The sequence below is a fragment of the Pantherophis guttatus genome, chromosome 1, assembly GCF_059756535.1.
Source record: "Pantherophis guttatus breed Tessera chromosome 1, ASM5975653v1, whole genome shotgun sequence".
In the NCBI taxonomy this organism is placed as follows: Eukaryota; Metazoa; Chordata; class Lepidosauria; order Squamata; family Colubridae; genus Pantherophis; species Pantherophis guttatus.
Window position 1 is genome coordinate 17,138,629 of NC_142063.1, and position 19,799 is coordinate 17,158,427.

The 19,799-nt window shown below is 43.6% G+C and overlaps 2 protein-coding genes across 7 annotated transcripts in view; one reads left to right on the plus strand and one right to left on the minus strand.

Annotated features, from left to right (window-relative positions):
* Positions 1-1,029: 1,029 nt before the first annotated feature.
* KXD1 (KxDL motif containing 1) lies at positions 1,030-10,794 on the minus strand. Of its 3 annotated transcripts, XR_009623246.2 has the most exons (6): positions 10,533-10,794; positions 7,770-7,883; positions 6,001-6,153; positions 4,554-4,600; positions 2,240-2,710; positions 1,030-2,099 (listed from the first exon to the last, which is right to left on the minus strand). XR_009623246.2 is itself a non-coding variant. In XM_060694648.2 (5 exons), exons 2-5 carry the CDS (start codon positions 7,862-7,864, stop codon positions 2,484-2,486), a joined length of 522 nt encoding a protein of 173 aa, XP_060550631.1. In that variant the 5' UTR covers positions 7,865-7,883; positions 10,533-10,794; the 3' UTR covers positions 1,030-2,483. The 3 variants fall into 3 exon arrangements, 2 of the variants coding, with proteins under 2 accessions (XP_060550631.1, XP_087736792.1); XM_060694648.2 differs by having other exon boundaries at positions 1,030-2,710; XM_087880666.1 differs by having other exon boundaries at positions 1,030-2,710; positions 7,770-7,969; positions 10,533-10,717.
* FKBP8 (FKBP prolyl isomerase 8) overlaps positions 10,743-19,799 on the plus strand; it is a 30,111-nt gene continuing 21,054 nt past the window's right edge. Inside the window, exon 1 of one of the 4 annotated variants that reach the window (XM_034442518.3) lies at positions 10,743-11,039. The gene's annotated coding sequence lies outside the window, so the exon portion shown is untranslated. Of the gene's footprint in view, positions 11,040-11,516; positions 11,659-15,986; positions 16,039-19,594; positions 19,753-19,799 lie in introns of those variants that run through there. The other 3 variants (XM_087880571.1, XM_034442520.3, XM_034442519.3) reach the window with 3 other exon arrangements.

Sequence of the window (19,799 nt, forward strand, 5' to 3'; positions counted from 1 at the left end):
GCTTTCCTCTCAGAGCGGGAAAAAGTGTTGCAATAAAATGTTATGTACAACAATAACAAACATTGGGTGTTAATAAACTCTGGAAGGCTGGAAAGACAGAAATGGTAAACTCATACAGCACAATATTTTCTTTTTCTGCTGTGCATTCAGTAAAGAATCAGAACATAGAACTATGATATATAATACACAATGTTTTCTCAACTGTGGCAACTTTAAAGATGAGTGGACTTCAACTCCCAGCATTCCACCGTCAGCCATGCTGGCTGGGGAATGCTGGGAGTTGAAGTCCACTCATCTTACAGTTGTCAAGGTTGAGAAACTGGACAATACATTGTGTGGCTGTCAGATAAACATATTCAAAAACTCTCACTCTTTTTCAGTGGTGGGCATCCTGAAAACTGAAAAATTAGGGTGTCTGTGAGTCCAAATCAAAATATTTTATATTTCTTTGTAAGTTTTTGTTTGAAGTGTAGGTTTCCTAAAATACATGCAGCGGTCAAGCATTTTAGGTAATTATATTAAATAGGACAACCTAGGTCATTCACACTCAATAATATAAATAAAATGGCAGAAGACATCACTTTTGTTGATCACAGCAAGGGTACTGCCACAATTTTTACAGTGTAGAATTAAATCCTATATAAGTCTCTCTCTCTCACACACACACAATACTTCTTAGTGTAACATATCCTAGGAATGAGTGATGATAAGTTTTATCTTCCAGGCTAAGTTGGAATTAAGGTGGGCATCTAAACCAGCCAACTATCTTATCTGATACAAATAAGAGGGTTACATGGCAAGTTTCTGTGGTGCATTATCTGTCAGCAATATGCACCTATCTGGTAAGAACGTTGGTGTCATTAATTCCTTCAGTCTGCTTTTAAAAGCAACAAATTCATTTTGCTTCACTGGCTAGTTAAACTAAAAGTTGACCCTTCCTTCAGCCCTTCTATAACTTTCAATCAGAAAATTTTGTTTATTGGGTAGTTTTAAAAACATCAAAAACAACTCCACTTACTATCAAGCAAGTGAGCTCTCGGGTAATTTGTTTATTGGTTATTATCTTATTAACCTCTGTAAACTTACAGCAGTACAAAAATATTTTTTTCTTTGAATTAGAACGCATTTCACAAGATTACATTAGAGGAAAGAGGCCAGTTCACCACATCCCCCAAGCAACACATCTAGTTTTGCTAAGTTCCAGCACAGGGAACTATCAAAAACCAAACAAAAACATTCATTGGCATTACAGTAACTGAAAGTGTGGTAAGAGGGAATGAGATGTTTATAAACACACAGGAAAATTATTTGAATATTAAATATGACATGTAACAGTGAGTGTGGCAGACAAACTTAAGAAAATAGCACAAGGCAAGTGCAATGCAGCATATGGCCCTCATCTTTTTATAAGGTGCATCATTAGATGATAGAGGTTGTACAAAGTCAGCTTTGTTTTAGGGGGAGTTTTAGGAATGGGGAATACCAAACACTTCGACCATTGTTGACTTATCAGATCTACAACCAAAGATGAGCAATAGCTCGAGAGGACGGTGGTAGCAGCAATTACTAAGAGGCACAATCCCCTGGAAATCTCACCCATGCTAGCCCCTCTGAAGTGAACAGATTGTAGCTTGCTTTAAACCCCATCCCCACCCCACCCCACCAAGCAGATTCTGATTCTGATCATCTGTATTCTGCATATAGAGGCCAATGGGAAGACTCAGCAAAGGGGTTTTATGCCTAACAAAGAGAAGGGAAAACACAGGTATTTGTGTTCCTGAAGGCATCCTTGCCTGTTTTGAGTAAATTGTAGCTGGCTATTAGCAAAACATTTCCTATGAACACCAAAGATTTTGGATAGTTTATCTGTTGCATAATTAATGGGATCAGGAATTACAAGATGTTCAGCTCAATCTACTGTTGTCTATAAAACTTGGGCTGCAAGGCCTTTACTGAAGAAGCCTCCCGTAACTAATCAGTCTGTCCAAGAGAAGGGAGTGGTTTGGGCTGGAGCTCGCAAATATGCAACCACTTATCTGCCGCCACTCCTGATTTGCTGCCTTGCCAATTGTGCACTGCCTAAACTAGTGTTTCTCAACCTTGACATTTTTTAAGATGGGTGAACTTTTAACGTCCAGAATTTCCCCAGCCAGGGGAAATGCTGGTTGGAGAAATTCTGGGCGTTAAAAGACCACCCATCTTAAAAGTTGTCAAGGTTGAGAAACACTGTGGCCTAGACTCAAGGTTAGGTTTATTTGGCATCAGACACAGATCAGCACCCTGTGGATGATGGTGCTTCATGCAAAAGGCCCATCACCCATGCTTAGCCCTCTCTTCCCAGACAGAAACAGTTAGCCAAGACAATACAGAGAACATAGATTTTTTTTTTTTTTTTAAAAAGAAGAAGTTTGCAGGTCTGTTAGCAGGTGGGCGGTGAGTGGGAAGAAAGTCCACCTCTGCTCCTATGACAGTTTCCATGGAGACTAGTCTGTCTCATTGTCCTCATCTGTTATGCTCTGCCCATTCACAGCCACTGAGTCGTAAGGGCCCTGGGACAGGTCTTCAAAGTCGTGGCTGGTGGCAGGGGAGATGATGTCTGGACTGGTGTCACAGGACTCGGTGGTCTGCTCTGAGGTAGCAATGGTTGTGGCGGTACTTTTTGGGACAGGATCAAAGTCATCGTCTTCAAGGATGGGAGATTCGTGTACATCTGGAAATGCAGAAGGAAGATTTGTTACAGAATGATCAGGAAGGCAGGAAAAGGCATTGGATCTACTAAGTTTGTTCAGCCTTTAGTACAGGCCCACCAGCGGAACTAAACTGTTTTCTGGCCCTTAAATATCAGTCCCCATTTGACCTATGTCCTGCCTTACTGAACAGAACAGCTGTTAAGGTTATTAAGAAAATGAATATAAAGCAGTCTACCACATATAAATTGTAACTGGACTTTTATATTTAATGTACATAAAAACAGAGAATATTAACTGCAGCACTGAAACAAAAGGTCCAAAAGTGAAAAAGCCTTGGAAAAGAACAGTACATTTCTCTGGGTGAACAAATGGGATACAGGTAGTTTTCAATTTATGACTGGTGGTCCATAAAATGTCACAACACACACACACACACAGTCACATGACTACATTTAGGTGCTTGCCAAATAGCATGCGTTTATAACCAGATGTAGTGTCCCTTGGCCACATGACCATGATTTATGATTTTTATTTTTTTTGCCAGTTTCAGGAAGAATGGATTCACTTAACCACCACATGGTTTGCTTAACAACCACCATATGCAGTGGTGGGTTTCTCCCAGTTCGGACCGGTTCGCAAGAACCGGTAGTAAAACCGGCGGGAGGCTCCGCCCATTGACCCATACGTCATCATAGGTTATCTGCGCATGGACAGAAGCCTCTGCGATGTGTAAAAGAGCATGCGTGAGCAAAGTGAGTGCACGCACGCAGGCATGATGCAAACCGGTAGTAAAGGTAAGAGAACCCACCCCTAGGTCAAAAAATTGGGCCTCGTCATGCGGGTGTCTCGACTTAGGATCACAACAATTTACAACCAAAATTCTGGTCTCAATTATGGTTGTAAATCAAGATCATCTGTACTATCAAACCTTATTGTACAGATAGTACTTGACTTACAACAGTTCATTTCGTGACTGTTTGAAGTTACAACAGCACTGAAAAAAGTGACTTATGACCGTTTCCCCATACTTATGACCGTTGCAGCATCCCCATGGTCACATGATCAAAAGGTGCTTGGGAACTGACTCACTTTTATGACGGTTTTAATGTCCTGGGGTCATATGATCCCCTTTTGCAACCCTCTGACAAGCAAAGTCAATGGGGAAGGCACTTAACAACCGTTTTATTAATTTAACAACTGCAGTGTTTTACTTAACAACTGTGGCAGGAAAGGTTGTAAAATGGAGCAAGATTCACTTAAGAAGTGTCTCACTTAGCAACAAAAATTTGGGGCTCAACTGTGGTTGTAAGTTGAGAACTACCTGTACTCAGTTCCTTTAGTTACTCAGGGTAAGTTACTTTAGGATGTGATGATCTCCAAGCTCCCTCACTGTTTATGAACCAGTTATGGAATTATTAGGCCATTCAGCCCACACTTAACTAATTTCTCAGTCAGTATCTCATAGATAGAAATGCTTTGCTGAAATAAAGATATATCCACAGCATTCACATAATCTGTCACGGATGTATACATTAAATACATTCATTTATCTAATAATAATAATTAACTGCAAGAAAACTTAAGCTTATCTTACACAGTACTGAAGTTCCTTTTTTGTAGCCTGGCTTTTTATCCAAAATTTCTGTTAATCAGGTCATTGTGAATTGGTTCACACATTAAGCCATAATAAGCAGTGTGTCCATCAGAGTCCATCAAAACTAAATAAACCCCATGAAGATTTAGAGAAGCAAGGACCACTTCATGCTGTCTCAAATACTGTTAAATACCATTACTATTTAATACTATTCATTTTTTAACTATAGTATCATTGGAAGAACTTGTATTGAAGAGAAGTCTACTTACTGCTAAATGCTTCTGGATACTGTTTTGCTAGCTTTCCTTTCAGAGTCCTGCAAGAAAAAGAAAAGAACTAATTATACCACAGTTGTTTCAAAAGTGGGGGGGGACGGGGGACAGGCGTGAATTGTCACTTAATAGTGCAAGGAAAAGAAAACAATATGCAAACTTTTTTCAGAAAACTGTTTCAAAGGTGTTTTTGTTTTTTGGAGGAGGAAGGAGGGAGAGGAGGAGGAGGAGGAGGAAGGAGAAGGAGAAGGAGGAGGAGGAGGAGGAGGAGGAGGAGGAGGAGAAGGAGAAGAAGAAGAAGAAGAAGAAGAAGAAGAAGAAGAAGAAGAAGAAGAAGAAGAAGAAGAAGAAGAAGAAGAAGAAGAAGAAGAAGAAGAAGAAGAAGAAGAAGCAGCAGCAGCAGCAGCAGCAGCTTCATCAGTTCTGGCAGGATAGTGAAGGCTATGGAAGGATTAGTTCTGACAGGATGGGATGGTGGTGGAAGGATCATATTTCTTTGCAGTCCTCTGGTCGTTAGTACTCTCCCTGAGAGTTCTTGACGCAACTTGGGGGTTTATCTGTGCCCTAAATCCAACTCGTGATGGTGAACCTATGACACCATGCCACAGGTGGCACGCGGAACCATATCTGTGGGCACGCTAGTGTTGCCCTAGCTCAGCTCCAGCGCACATGCGTGCACCAGCTAGCTGATTTTCGGGCCTTCTGGGCCCACTGGAAGTTGGGAAACGGCCATTTCCGGCCTCCGGAGGGCCTCCAAGAGGATAGGGGAGGCCGTTTTCGCCCTCCCCAGGCTCCAAGAAACCCTCTGGAGCCTGGGAAGTGTGAAAAACGGGCCTATCGGGCCCACTGGTAACCTTTTTGCCGTTGCGTGCCAAAAGTGGGGGGAGCGCGGGGGGGTTGTGCGCGAATGCGTGTGGGGGCATTGAATTATGGGTATGGGCATGCACATTCGCCCCCCCCCTGCTTTTGGCACGCGACGGCAAAAAGGTTAGTCATCACTTCCCTAAACCCCCAAGTGGCCTCAAAAGCTCTGAGGGAGAGTGCCAACAACCAGAGGCCTGCAAAGAAATATGATCCATCTACCTACCCACCCCATCCTGTCAGAATGAATCCTTCCATCGTCCCCACCATCCTGCCAAAACCAATGAAGCTTCTTGGATGAGAAGCGAAACGTCTTCTTCCTCAAGGGAAAAAAAAAAAACCCAGTCCAGTTGCCTTTTGAAAAAGCACCTTTGAGACAACCATGACCTGGATGACTAAGAATCTCCACAGGCATCTTTTTTTCAGAAGAATTATGCTACAACTCCCCTTCAATCTGTGTGGGCTTTCCCAAGATCCTGTGTTCTGAAGAAAATTCAGAAATTGTTGATGAAAATTTCAGAGCCACAAGAGGAGCTTCTGGGGCAAGAGAAGAGCTGGATGCCCGAAGAGGCAGTATATGTACCTGATCCTCCGAAAAATACTATCCAAATCTTTCTTCATCTCCACCAAGGTCCGGGTGTGGTGAAGGAAGCGTTCATTCATCTGCTGCATTCGGACCCCAGATAGATTGTTAAAGTTGAGTAACATCTCGTTGGTTTTCTCAAATCTGTCAAGCCTGAACAGGAAGGCAAGAGGTTGAATTAGACGGGCACCAATAATTCTGTGATCATGATGAGGATCTTCTAACAAAAACACTACAGGTATTTGAAACTATTTGTTCAATGCCCGAAGTTTCGGCTGTTGCAGCACCTCCAAGGTCACATGATCAAAATTCGGATATTTGGCAGCCCGAGGCAGCCTTATGACTGCAGGGGCACCACAACTTCCCTCATTCTCTGATTTCTCCCTCCAACATTTGTCCTTTCGGTCACCTTGCATAGTGGCATTCAGAGGCAATGTAAGAGCTGAGGCCCTGCTGTGCTTAAATGACCATCATTTTCTCCCGTTGCCAATGAGACACACTTGGCTTGACCTACATATGCAAGGCATATGCTGGCTGCACAAAGCCTCCTTCCCACGGCCGCTTGCACCATTCTCCAAATCGTGTGTGCCATGCATCGTCCAAATAGTACACCCCATTCTTGCAATACTTCAGAAAGCTTCTGAACTGTTCCCTAGGTTTCACAAGAACAGGCACACTACAGAAAGTCCTTGACTTATGATTACAATTGAGCCCAACGTATCTGTTGCTGAGACAGTTGTTCAGTGAGCTTTATCCCATTTTACAACCTTCCTTGCCACAGTCGTTAAGTGAATCGCTGCAGTTTTCAAGTTACTAACACGGTTCTTCTGAATCTGGCTTCCCCATTGACTCTGCTTGTCAGAAGGTGGAAAAAGGAGATCACATGACCTCGGGACACTGCAACTGTCAGAAATATGAGTCAGTTGCCAAGCATCCAAATTTTGATCACATGGGTTTGCTGCAACGGTCGTAAGTGTGAAAAACGGTGCTGTTGTGACTTTGAATGGTCGCTAAACAAATGGTTGTAATTCGAGGACCACCTCTATTTGGAGAATCCATTCTTCAAGTGCTTTGCAATGCTTCCCAACAGTTTTGTCCAATGGGAAAGTGCCAAGGAGTTTGCTATTGCCAGCTCACTTCCTGCTTTTTTCACTTCTTGTCTTCCCCATTGGATGGCATTCTTACAGTATTTGCATCATACTGGGGCATCCTGGGGTGTGGCAAGCAGCCCCACGCAGTTTCTCCACTGAACACATCCTACAAATGGTTCCCCTTCCTTGTGGGACCTATGGGCTGAGTTGCTTATATATGTGATATTGGAATGTGGGTTTGTTTTTAAAAGGTTTTCAGTAGGCGAGTACCTACTGGTTTGATAACTGGCAGGAGAGAAAATGAAGGAAAAGACATACCCAGTATGTCTTAGCCTCCTTTCCCTCTAAATCAGGGGTGTGAAACTCGTGTTGTCACCGTGGTGTCACGTGACATATCGCGTCTTTTTTCCCCCTTCACTGAACCAGGCATGGCCGTGGCCAGCACGTGGGCATGGCCTTCACTAAACCAGGCGTGGGCGTGGCCAGCACGTGACACATCCGGCCCACGGCGCTGCAAGTTTGACAGCCCTGGCCTAGATGAAAACATCAAGAGTAAAGAATAAGTGATGCAAGAAGTGAATTATCAGCTGGCAAAAGGAGAGAGATTAATGACAGACAAAAGGAAAGTTTGCTAGGATCGAAGTAATACAACGCTGTGAAAAAATGTATAGCACTCACATGTTCTTCTGAGCCAAGATGATGGCATTTACGTCTTCTGAGTTCACCATGCTGAGCACACGGCTGCAGAAGACGCCCGAGGCAGTAGGTTCCATCTTAGGCAGACACTGAAATCTGCCCAACACCAGAGAGGGAAGAAAGATACACGATGAGTAAGAAGACTTCCTCTAGGCTTAGGGAGGTATACAGCCTCATATGATCTGAGAAAAAAAGCTTTCTATTATCTATAAGAAAGAAGGAAAGCATCCTCAAAGAAAATAATACCAGTGAGAAACATAAACTATACACAGTGCTGGAAAAGGGGAAGGAGAAAAAGTCCTGTCAGGCCTGTCCCAACTAGATCCCTAGGAAAGAAAGACCCTCGACTCCATTTGGCTGAAGTGATAGGTTCTTTTACTGAGGGTTAGTATTTGCAGCAAGGCAAGGTCTGAGTATTCCTCCACAAAGATACAAAGTTTTCCCCTTATTTGTGGCCCTCCCCCTTGACTGGTCCGTCAGTGTCCAATGGCATCCCGACTTGATGTTTTGGGAACAGCTTTGATGGTAGGCGCATCTAGGAGAGGCTTTGCATTCTTTCCCAGGTCAGGTGTCCCTGAGGTGGTAGAATCTGGCCACTTGTCACCTCTGGTTCCTGGCAATGTCCTCCCTCCCCTCCTTACACCCCTCTTCACATCACCCTGCACAACTTCCTTAGCTTCCCCTGCCCCCTCCCTTTGTTTGTGGCAGGATGCCAGCAAGCTTAGCGAAGATGGCAGAGCTGACAAGCCATATTTCCCATATACTGACTTAATCACCAACTCTTCAAGAACTCACATTTTTTTTCCATGCCATAAATAAATGTATTGATATAGAACCTTACAGAGAAAATGTCAGTGGGAAAAGTGTGCATCCTTCTCCCTCACCTCTTGCCTTCAAGGGTGAGAAAATTTGACCACATGACTATGGGGATGATGCAAATTTTGTAAGTGCAAGGACCAGTCATAAGTCACTTTTTCCAGTGACATTGTAACTTTGAATGGTTGCTAAATGAATAGTTGTAAGTCGAGGACTATCTGTACTTAGTTTGGGTCTTAATACATCCAATGAAGGCCGGCCCACCTTCTGATTGGGTCATTGGCACCACTGCCAAATTAGTACCAATAATCATAGGCGCCTTGGGTGCAATCCCAAAACAACTGGAGCACCACTTGATTGTTGGGGGCAATATGCTGAATTTGTAAACCGAGGGCTGTAAAGCACTATGAAGCAGGATATAAAGCTAAGTGCAATTACTACTGCTATCATCGCCATTGATAAATTGATTATCAGTCAATTGCAAAAGGCAGCTTTACTTGTTGCAGCTTACATCCTGCAACAATATCTGTAACACTATCAAACATCCACATCTGCCTATCCCAGGTCCTTGGGAAGTTCTCGACATGCAGATCCAAGATTCCAACCCAGTCTGAACACCTGTCTGTTCGACCAAACATAATGTATTGCCTTTATTATATGCCACCCAACTCCCAGCAACTTTGGTTTTTATTCTTCTTGCACTTCAGGAATCTTTGCAAGGTTCAATCAAAATCGCCCTTCTTGCAATAACAGGATTCTCTGACCATATCCCGAACTCTTAAGGGCAGAGTTTCTCAACTTCAGCCAAGTCGATGACGGGTGGACTTCCAACTCCCAGAATTCCCCAGCCAGCGTGGGAGTTGAAGTCCACTTATCCTCTCCCACTTGCTGAGTGTTGAGAAACGCTGCCCTAGACTAAGAGCCATGGGAACCAGGCCTCCCAGCTGGGATATAGTTCCACCAGTAGGTGCAAACTCCCCCAGCCCGCGCTTGTGCTGAGAGTGGGAGCAGGTATAATTGTCCAATTTGCACCCATAATCTTGGGACGATGGGAATTGTAGTTTACTTTATCCAAGTGTTACCAGATGGGGCAGGGGTCCCCCAAACTTGGCAGCTTTAAGATTTGTGGACTTCAACTCCCAGAATTCCCCAGCCAGCATGGGAGTTGAAGTCCACTTACCCTCTCCCACTTGCTGAGTGTTGAGAAACGCTGCCCTAAACTAATCATCCAATTTGCACCCATAATCTTGGGATGATGGGAATTGTAGTTTACTTTATCCAAGTGTTACCAGATGGGGCAGGGGGGTCCCCCAAACTTGGCAGCTTTAAGACTTGTGGACTTCAACTCCCAGAATTCCCCAGCCAGCGTGGGAGTTGAAGTCCACTTGCTAATATAAACTGTGGGCGGTGCAGTGGTTAGAATGCAGTATTGCAGGCTAACTCTGCCCACTGCCGGGAGTTCGATCCTGAACGGCTCAAGGTTGACTCAGGCTTCCATCCTTCCTTCCGAGGTCAATAAAATGAAGACCCAGATTGTTGGGGACCATATACTGACTCTGTAAAACCGCTTAGAGAGGGCTTACGAAGTGGTATGTAAGTCTTAAGTGCTATTGCTATAAAGGAAACAGTTAAAACAGAGGTCTTCAAACTTGGCAGCTTTAAGACTTGTGGACTTCAACTCCCAGAATTCTCCAGCCAGCAAAGCTGGCTGGAGAATTCTGGGAGTTGAAGTCCACAAGTCTTAAAGCTGCCAAGTTTGAAGACCTCTGAGATGGGGGGGGGGAGGTAGCTGCTCTCCTGAGTTAGAAGCAGCGAACCTTCAAGTGGCTCCGCCCCTTTCCCCGCCAAGACCCCTCCCTCTTGCCCCCCCCCACGCGCAGGTATCCTCTGCCCGGGAGCAGGTATGACCACCACGCCTATTGTCCCTACCTGAAGGAGTGAACCAGCCAACGGATCACATGTCGGACGCTAAAAGGGGGATCCGCGGGCGGGAGGGAGCGAGCGAGCGAGGAGGGAGAGACCGGGAGGGGAAAAAAAAAAAAAAACTTTCCCTCTTTTTCAAACCCACCACCGATTGTTAACTCGGGCCATAGACCCCGAGAGCAAGCCCGCTCACTTCCGGGTTGGGCTGGGTCACGTGACGCGCGCGCGCGCGAGACCTCGCTGGCGCTTTTTTTTGCGTGCGAGCGAGTGGAGGGCGGCGTGGGGGGCGGGGGGGCGGAAACGAAGGAGCCCACTTCAGCCCCGCCCCGCCCCTCCCCTGCCGTGCCCCGCCCCCTCCCTGTGTTCTCATTGGACAAAACGTTGCCCCGCCCCCAAAACACCCAGCTTTGGCTGAATTCTGAACGGGGAGATTGGGAAAGGCCCTTTAAAAGTGGCAGCGGGAGAAGAGGACCTCTGGGGATGGGCAGAGTGCATTTCTACGCAGACAGCAAGGTAGGCGCGACTTGGTCTCGGCGGGTTTCTTCCTCCCGATCTCCCCTTCCTTTCCTCCCCCCCCCCAAAGTCCATCGAGCATGATTTTGCTACGCATGTGCAGAATGCGTTCTGTGCAATAAAATTACAGACGCCCAAGATTTGGGAATACAGTACGCAGAATGCATTTCTCGTGAAGCCATTGCAGAAAATGCGGGGGGGTGGGGGGGTGGGAGCTTGGCCTGTGTGCAATGCTTCTTTGGAAGGGGCGGTGCAGCAAGATGGCATGAAGCACGCTATAGTTTGGCTGCAAAGGACAAGGTGTTTCCCCCCCCCCCAGGAATTCAGAAAAGGATCTTTTTTTTTTTTATCTTTACCAGATAGCAGGACCGGACGCGTAGAATTAGAAATTATGCCCAGTGCCATGCTTTGTATGCAGTAAACATAACTGCTTTGCCGGGTTTCTGGGCATGTACAGAATGTAGGCTTTCTTCTCAGGCAGCAAGATGGCTGTGTCTCTCCTGCAGATCCTTGAAATGCATTCCACCAGCAGTTGGAGCTGCAGCGGGCACACGACTGTTGTTTACTCAAACCAAGGCTTGTTTTCCAAATAATTAAAAAGTATCCGTTGAAAGATCTGGTAGGTGTGCATGTAAGGATGTCCAGTAGATTTTCTATTGGGAATCTTCTATCAAAATCTTGCAACAGGGGTCATGCATTATAAATAGCCAGCTAACGCAATAAAGGAGGATGTTTGAAATGAGGGGTCTTTGGTACTCTCTGAGCTTGGTTGGTTTCTTGCAGATGTTTCATTACCCAAAGTAGATAACATCATCAGGTTTGCAGGATCTGATCTGGGTTGGTCAAACCAGAGGTTTTGTCTTCCGAGCTTTCGGACTCGTGCTGGAGCCCATCTAGCTAGACTAGAGAGAAGTTCCCTGAAGCCCATCTTCAGGGAACTTCTCTCTAGTCTAGCTAGATGGGCTCCAGCACGAGTCCAAAAGCTCAGAAGACAAAACCTCTGGTCTGACCAACCCAGATCAAATCCTGCAGCATTATCCTCGGACATGTATGTTCACCTTGATTCGTGATCATCAGGTTTGGGTAACAGGATGCTAAGCCATATATACTGCATTGTGACAGATGTGTCACACACAGATGTGTAAATCCAGCTGCCATGTCATTATTTATTACCTCTGGTCTTCAACAAACTCCTTTCACTATCTCCTTTAAAAAGAGCCTTCTTACTGATGATGCCTGGTTCTGGAATGTTCTCCCTAAATACATTTGCTTGGTGACTAATTCATTGCCTTTGCAGTGAGAAGACTGTTTATTTTCCTGAGTTTTTAAAATGCAATGTTTATTTCACTGGCTATATTATGCCTCTATTAAAAATCCTAGCTTTGGGGAAGATTGGGGGTGTGTGGGGTTGGTGGGTGTGCTTTCATTTCAACTTTTATTATTTTTGCAAGCCTTTCTTAAGAATATCACTGAAGTATATCCTAGAAATATTGAAGTGTAAAAATGTTTACAATAAATAACTACAGTGAGTTTCAGAGTCCCCCTTTTCTATTATGGCAGTAATCATTAGAGTTTTGTGACATTTCCCTTCCCACATGAGAGTAAAGTTACTATTTGACAGTATTTGATCATTTCCAAATATTTGTTTTGGGCCAACAAATTCATGTATGTATTTCTAAATTTACACAGTAAGAATAGTCGTAGAGTTGGACAGTTGGACATTAACTGTTAACAGTTAATGCTTAACTTTATGCTGACTAATCCTGAGGGTCTATTCTGGAAGACTGGCTAGGTGCTAAAATATTTCTTTTCAAGAGCAGAAGTTAATCTTGTCAAGTAAAATTCCCTAAAGGCATGAAAACAATCTCCCCTCTCTTCAACTAGTTAGCCTTGAAAGAAGTGGTCTATTAACCATTAAGCAGACTAACCATGTGCTTAGGACACCAGGCCCAAAGGGGGCACCACAAAGTTGAGAAAGAAAAAAAAAAACAACAATGAAGATTTGTAAAAAATTCTTTGATAAAAATTGAATCTTGGAGCACCAAGATTTGTCAGTGCTTAGGGCACCAGTGAGCCTTAATCTGCCACTGCTTGAAAGTAAGATATCTCTGGGAAAACTCCGTTGTGGGTCATTGGTAGCAATTTAAAATAAAGATTGGGTTGCTGGAGATATTTAGAGTCTAATGTGGAATTATCATTTTTTTTCATTGTGTATGAGATTTCCCCCATTGTTTTGAAAGTTAATTATTAAAGGCATCTTTGGTTTAGGATATTAAAAACAACTCAAGAATTTTTTGACCCAGAAAAGACTGGTTTCTCTACCTTCTCTTTTCTTTTTCCAACATGGAATCCTTCTGCCTTCCCTATTTGTCCAGATTTGGCTAGAATTCATGATGCTGCCTTCACAACAGCCTTGTAAAATAGGGAGATAGGACCATTCCATCAGATCCAGTGGGAGAGGTATGTTAGGGATATTGTCTAGTAAGGAATATCATTTGATGAAACCCAAGAAGAGGCCGTGCCCTGCTCTAGCACCCCTCCTTTGGAACATCATTCACCCATAATTTAGGTTGGTTTCTATCCTTTTGGGCTTTAAGAAGGGCCTGAAAACATGGCTGTGCCATGGTGCTTGAGGTCTGGTGATAGTGGTCAGACATGATTATACTAAATGGGTTCTATTGCTTGTATTTGCCTGCTAACTCTGCTTATGTTTTGTGTTTAATAGTGGTTTTAGCAGAGTTATATGATGTTTTTATTTATATTTGTATTGTACTCACTATTGTTTTTAATCGCTCTGAGGTTCTCAGAGCCACATTTCACTATTAATAACAGAATAGTGTTGGAAGGAACCTTGGAGGTCTTCTAGTCCAACTCCCTGCTCAAGCAGGAGATCCTATATCAGTAACAGCTAACCTGTTCAGCACCAAGTGCCGAAACTGGAGTGCGCGCGCCAGAGCAGCTGGCTGGTGCGCACGTGCATGCCGGAACCCGGAAGAGAGCATCTGGCCAGTGTGCATGCGCACTAGGGAGCCCGGAAAAGCAGCTGGCGATGGCACTAGCTGCTCTTCCGGGTTCTGTTGCGCTGGTCCAGCTGGCGCGCTAGAACCCAGAAGACAGCTGCTGGCCACTGCACATGCACACAATGGAACCCGGAAGAGCAGCAGGTGATGGCGTGCATGCCCACAGTGAGAGCTCTGCATGCCACCTCCGGCATGTGTGCCATAGGTTCGCCATCATGGCGCTATACCAGAGGTGAAATGTAAAGTTTGTTACTACTGGTTCTGTGGGCGTGGCTTGGTGGGGGAGGTGTAATGTGACTGGGTGGGCGTGGCCAACTTTTTTTAAAAAAAAACTTTTCAAAGTATTTTTTCTAATGCTTTGAAAAGCCTCTGCCGATCAGGAAACTCAGCTGGGATCGTCAGACAGGCTTTTCAAAGCATTTTTTTTACCACCTCTTCGGCCAAGAGGTTGCAGGGAAAAATGCTTTGAAAAGCCTCTGATGATCCCAGCTGAGCCGCGCGATCATCAGAGGCTTTTTTTTTTTAAAGCATTTTTTCGTCAGAAGAGGATGTAGAAAAAATGCTTCTAAAAGTAAAAAAAAAAAAAGGCTCTGATGATCTTGTGGCTCAACTGGGTGGGGCGGGGGGGCGCAGGGATTTTTGCTACCGGTTCTCCGAACCACCCGCTGCCATCACTACCGGATCAGGCGATCCGGTCCAAACCGGGAGCATTTCACCCCTGCCCTATACCATTCCAGACAAGTGACTGTCCAGTCTCTTCTTAAAAGCCTCCAGTAAAGAAGCACCCACAAGTTCTGAAGACAAGCTTTTCCATCGGTTAATTGTTCTCTGTCAGGAAATTCCTCCTTAGTTCTAAGTTAGATCTCTCCTTGATTCGTTTCCACCCATTGCTTCTTTTCCTGCCTTCAGGTGCTTTGGAACAGGGGTCACCAATCAGTGGTCCACGGACCACTGGTGGTCCATGAGAAAATTTTGGTGGTCTGCAGAAAAATTATTTGCATTTTTTATATTGCCCTAAATACTATTTATCTTTTTTAAAAAATCATATTAGTGGTCCTCGGGATTTAAAGTTATGAATTTAGTGGTCCCTGAGGTCCGAAAGATTTGTGACCCCTGCTTTGGAAAATAGGTTGCCCCTCTCTTCTTTGTGGCAGCCCCTGAGGTATTGGAACACTGCTATCATGTCTCCCCTAGTCCTTCTTTTCATTAGTCATACCCAAATCCTGCAACCATTCTCCATATGTTTTAGCCTCCATGTGAGATGGGTTACTATACAAATTTAATAAATAAGTTATACATTCCTACAGTTCATGTAGTTTTCAGAAGACCTAAAACTGCAACTAAAAAAAAAATCCATCCCTGCCCTTCGTTGTCCTTTCCCCTTTCCATTTCCTAAAACTCTTAAAATTTGTAAGTTGAGTGGTTCTGATTGATTTTAAAATAGTTCAGTCAGTGTCTCTTCCGTTTTACTTTTCCGGGGAATGTAATCATAGTGGCTTCTGAAGTGATGACGATAAACACCCTTGTAAATAAAGCAAAGTTGCATTTACATCAGAAACAAAACAAAACAAAAAGAATATATTACACATCCCAGCTGAATAAATACAAAATTTATACAAATATATATGTATACAAATTAAATTAATAATAAATAAAAACCAAAGATGAAAACCAAACATTGAACCCCCGGAGCTTAAAAGTAGCAATGCTTTATCAAATTTCCCCCACTTCTTCTCCTGCTTTGATCTAGGCCAAGGTAAGGATTCTGATAAAATAATGAACTTTCCCCTAAAACTTCCTACTTTTTCCCCTGTCCCTGTCCCTTTAATAGGCGTAGGTGGCAGAAGGAATGGGAGGCTGTGACTTTCAGTCTTTGAGTAACAGCTGGGGAGGCCAATAGCATTGATTTCCTGTGGGCGCTGGAGGCACTCTGGGGAACTGGGGGGGCGGGGCTGAAACTGGATAATTCCTGAGTCCAGGTGAGTGTATTGAAAGGGGGGGGGTAGAGAGAGAGAGAAAGGGAGAAATGCTATAAGAACATCAGAATTAATGCAGAGCTTGGGTGGAGGTGCCAAGCGACACTAGCAGCTGCTTAGATTTTGCAAACTGTGGAGACCGGTCCTGTTTTCCTTTCCCCCTCCTCCCAGTTTTAAACTTTCAGATTATTTCAGGGTGTGGGGGGGCTAAGGCTGATTAACCTTAGATTAAACCATCTTTAACCATTTTTCTATGCATTTTGGAGTCAGGCAGAGAAGGGGAAAAGAGAATGGGGCTGGCATTAGGCAGGCATCATTTTAACTTTTTCTTCCTTTGGATTATCAGGTTAAAATCTGACCCCGGGGTGGGCGACTCAAGTGTGTGGGTTGTTATTTATGGCCAGCTCGTGTTGTTTCCTCTCTGCTTTGCCCCCGGAAGCTTTTTCTTTTTCTTTTTTTTTTAATTCATATTGATGTTCCTTCCTTTTTCTTTTATTTGGCGTGAGAGCCTGCCTTTTCTCCCTCCCCATTTACATTGATTGTTAAGGCAAAGGAACACAAGCGTTGTGGTGTGGCTGGTTGGAGCGGGCAAAAAATCTGGTTTGCAGTCCCTGCAAAGCTCAGTTTCCCCACGTTTGAAGACGATAAAGAGATAATTAGTTGTTTTGACAAAAATAAGAATAATAAATCAGTTGGATAGCACCTTTTCTGACTCGCAAATCGTATTAAAAGGCATCCTCTGTTATGTGCCACAGCTCACTTCTTCGGCCATAGGTCATGAAAGCCAATATTTTTTAATAAAAGGTGCGAGTTGGACAAGGTGCTACCAAACTTCTAGTTTTTTTGTCCCATCCCTTAACATGGCTGTCCTACAGTCTATAACAAGAAACACTCTGGGGGTTTTGGCAGGGTTTTTTTTACTATCAGTTCTGTGGGCGTGACTTGATGGTCATGTGACAATTCTTTAGGATTTAGCAGAGGTAGTGGTCTACCAGGCTTTTAACTGCTTGCAGAGCTGTATCGGTCTACTCATTTGTTTTTGGAGGCACTGGTCTACCCATTAATTTTTGCAGGCACCGGTCTACTCATTCGTTTTTGGAGGCACCGGTCTACTACCACACTACCTTTTAACACTGATCAGCTGTAGGGCGGCCCTTTGAATCCCCACCGCAAGAGTTTAAACAGTTTTTTTCCTTCTAGCCGATCAGCTGGGACTCAGGAGGCAGCAATAGATTGGGGGTGGGGCCAAATAAAAGGTAAGAATAATGCAGGGGGTGGGGGTGGGGCAGAACTGGTTCGGTGATGTCATATCGTCACCACTACCGTCTCGGCAGAACCGGGAGGAACCCACCACTCGGTTTTGGGCTGCAACAAAGTTTTAATACTTGTAGCCCTCGACTTACAACCACAATTGAGTCCAAAATTTCTGTTGCTAAGCAAGACAGGTGTTAAGTGAGTTTTGCCCTATTTTGCCCAAAAATTGCCACAGTTGTTAAGGGAACCACTGTAGTTGTTAAGTTAGTAACACTTGTTGTTAAGTGAGTCAAGCTTCCCCATTAACTCGGTCGCAAAAAGTGATCACATGGCCCCAGGACACTGTAACTATCATGAATATGAGCCAGATGTTGGCATCTGAATTTTATTCAAGTGACCATGGGGAGGCTGTAATAGCTGTAAAAATGGTCATAAGTCTCTTTTTTCAGTACTGCTGAAACTTTGAACAGTCACTAAACAAGTGTTTGTAAGTCGGGCACTACCTGTATTGGTATTACAGATTTTGATTTCAGTAAGACTTTTTTCAGTGCTGAATTTGTAGCCCTTTGGATTATTTCGCCGCCGTGTGGCCTCCAACCTGAGCCCCACTTCCTGTGGGGATTTAATGCTAGCAAGTGCAACCTGGTTTGTAGATTTTTGCAACTTTTTCCTAAGACTTTTGAGGAGGCTTGGATTCATGAGCATTTACTTTCCGGTCAACCTGCATCTGGATCTAGCTCTTACCCCATTGTGCGCTTTGTGTAATACATAAGTATGAATATAGGGTTAAAAAAATAATAGGATCATATTAAATGACAAGATAAAATGTAACTGAGCCAGTGAGAGTATGCAAAGTGCTCATTCGTACAATGCAAGGCGAGTTAGTGAAATTGGTCTCTTTGTTTAAAAATTTACAACTATAGTCCCAGAAGTACAGAGACCGCAAATTGTAGTTCTTAATGTGAAACATCTATGGAAATTCTCAATTATCCAGATCATGGTTGTCCCAAGGGTGCTTTTCCAGAAGGCAACTGGACATTCTTGTTTTTTTTATTTTTAATTTGATTTATATGCCGCCCTTCTCTGGAGACTCAGGGCAGCTTACAATGTGTTAAGCAATAGCCTTCATACTTTTGTATATTTATACAAAGTCAGCTTATTGCCCCCACAAACTGGGTCCTCATTTCACCTACCTTAGAAAGGATGGAAGGCTGAGTCAACCTTGAGCCTTGGAGAGATTCGAACCAGCAGTAATTGCAGGCAGCTGTGTTAATAACTCTTTTGTTTTTTTTCTTTTTTTGAAAACATTTTGCTTCTCATCCAAGAAGCTTCTTCAGTTCTAACTTAATGTGAAAGAAGGGAAGAATTATTATATAGATGGGGGGAGTGATCATAATTCATTCTTTTTAATGCTTCTGTGTTGATTAACTTTACATGCAGTGGATTTCATAGTCAAGGACCTGTTGGGATACGTCTGGCTGTTGTCCAAACAATTTGTCTGCATTTTATCTGCCATCCTTCATAACCCTTGACCACAATAAGTTCCAACACATATGAAGGCCAACAAGATAGGGAAAGGAGAGGGAACAAATTGGCTAGATGAGGCCATTTTGTGAGTTTCTACATAGCAGAAAGTTGGATTTAACTGAATGATTTTCTTGACTGTAGTTCAGTGGTGATGCCATCCATGTAGTTTTTTTTTTTTTTTAATGTGATAGTTTCCACTGCTTTTGTTGGCCCCCAAAGAGTCCTTAAAATCAGAGGACATTCTTCTGCCTTTCAAAACTTTTTTGCAAGTTGCTAGTCCACATGATACCACAGCTAAATCATGTGCTGGATTAAAATGTTTGTCCTTTCCTGGAAAATGATGCTCATCACAAATCACAAAGGCAATTTACCGTCTTACTTGGGGGTTTTTTTCCCTCCTTTGCCTAGAAAAAAATGCAGGACCTGTCTGGCAGGTTTTGTTTTGTTCTTGAGCAATTAGCTCTGTTGCTTCTCCTATTAATTATTTCTCACAACTTGCTGAACGGTGATGAGCCAGTAATAAATTGTATAAATGAAGCCAACCATTAGATATTAAAATGGGCTTCCATAAAACCAATATGTCTGTAATGTTTGTCCATTTGTCCTTATTGTGTGTTTGGGGTTTAAACAGGGTGATTTTATAGAGCTGTAATAGGTGCCAAGGAGCCTTTTTCTGTCACCTGTTATTTGGAATTTAGAAACCACCTGTCTCCAGATTGTCAAAACCAAAGTATTTTGTGGCTATTGATACATCTCTCCTTTGTTCTTTAAGCCACATAGTTACTGTAACATGACTGAGTCTTGTAGCAGGGAGTTCCACAAGCTTAATGACATGTTGTGGAAACACTTCCTGTTGTTTGCAACTTGAATCCTGTTGAGACTGGAGTTTTCATGGCCGAGGAGATGGAGCAATAGCTTGGAGGATTTTTCACTGGGGTGAGCTGGAAGGTATCTCTGTATTTGTGTCTGAATGTAGATTTTAA

Excerpts from the sequence above, each read along its gene's own strand:
- KXD1 (XM_060694648.2), bottom strand. The coding sequence starts at position 7,864 with ATGGAACCTACTGCCTCGGGCGTCTTCTGCAGCCGTGTGCTCAGCATG. Across the intron at positions 6,154-7,769 it reads ATCTTGGCTCAGAAGAACAT|GCTTGACAGATTTGAGAAAA; the intron begins GTGAGTGCTATA and ends CTTCCTGTTCAG. Across the intron at positions 4,601-6,000 it reads AGTATTTTTCGGAGGATCAG|GACTCTGAAAGGAAAGCTAG; the intron begins GTACATATACTG and ends TTTTTCTTGCAG.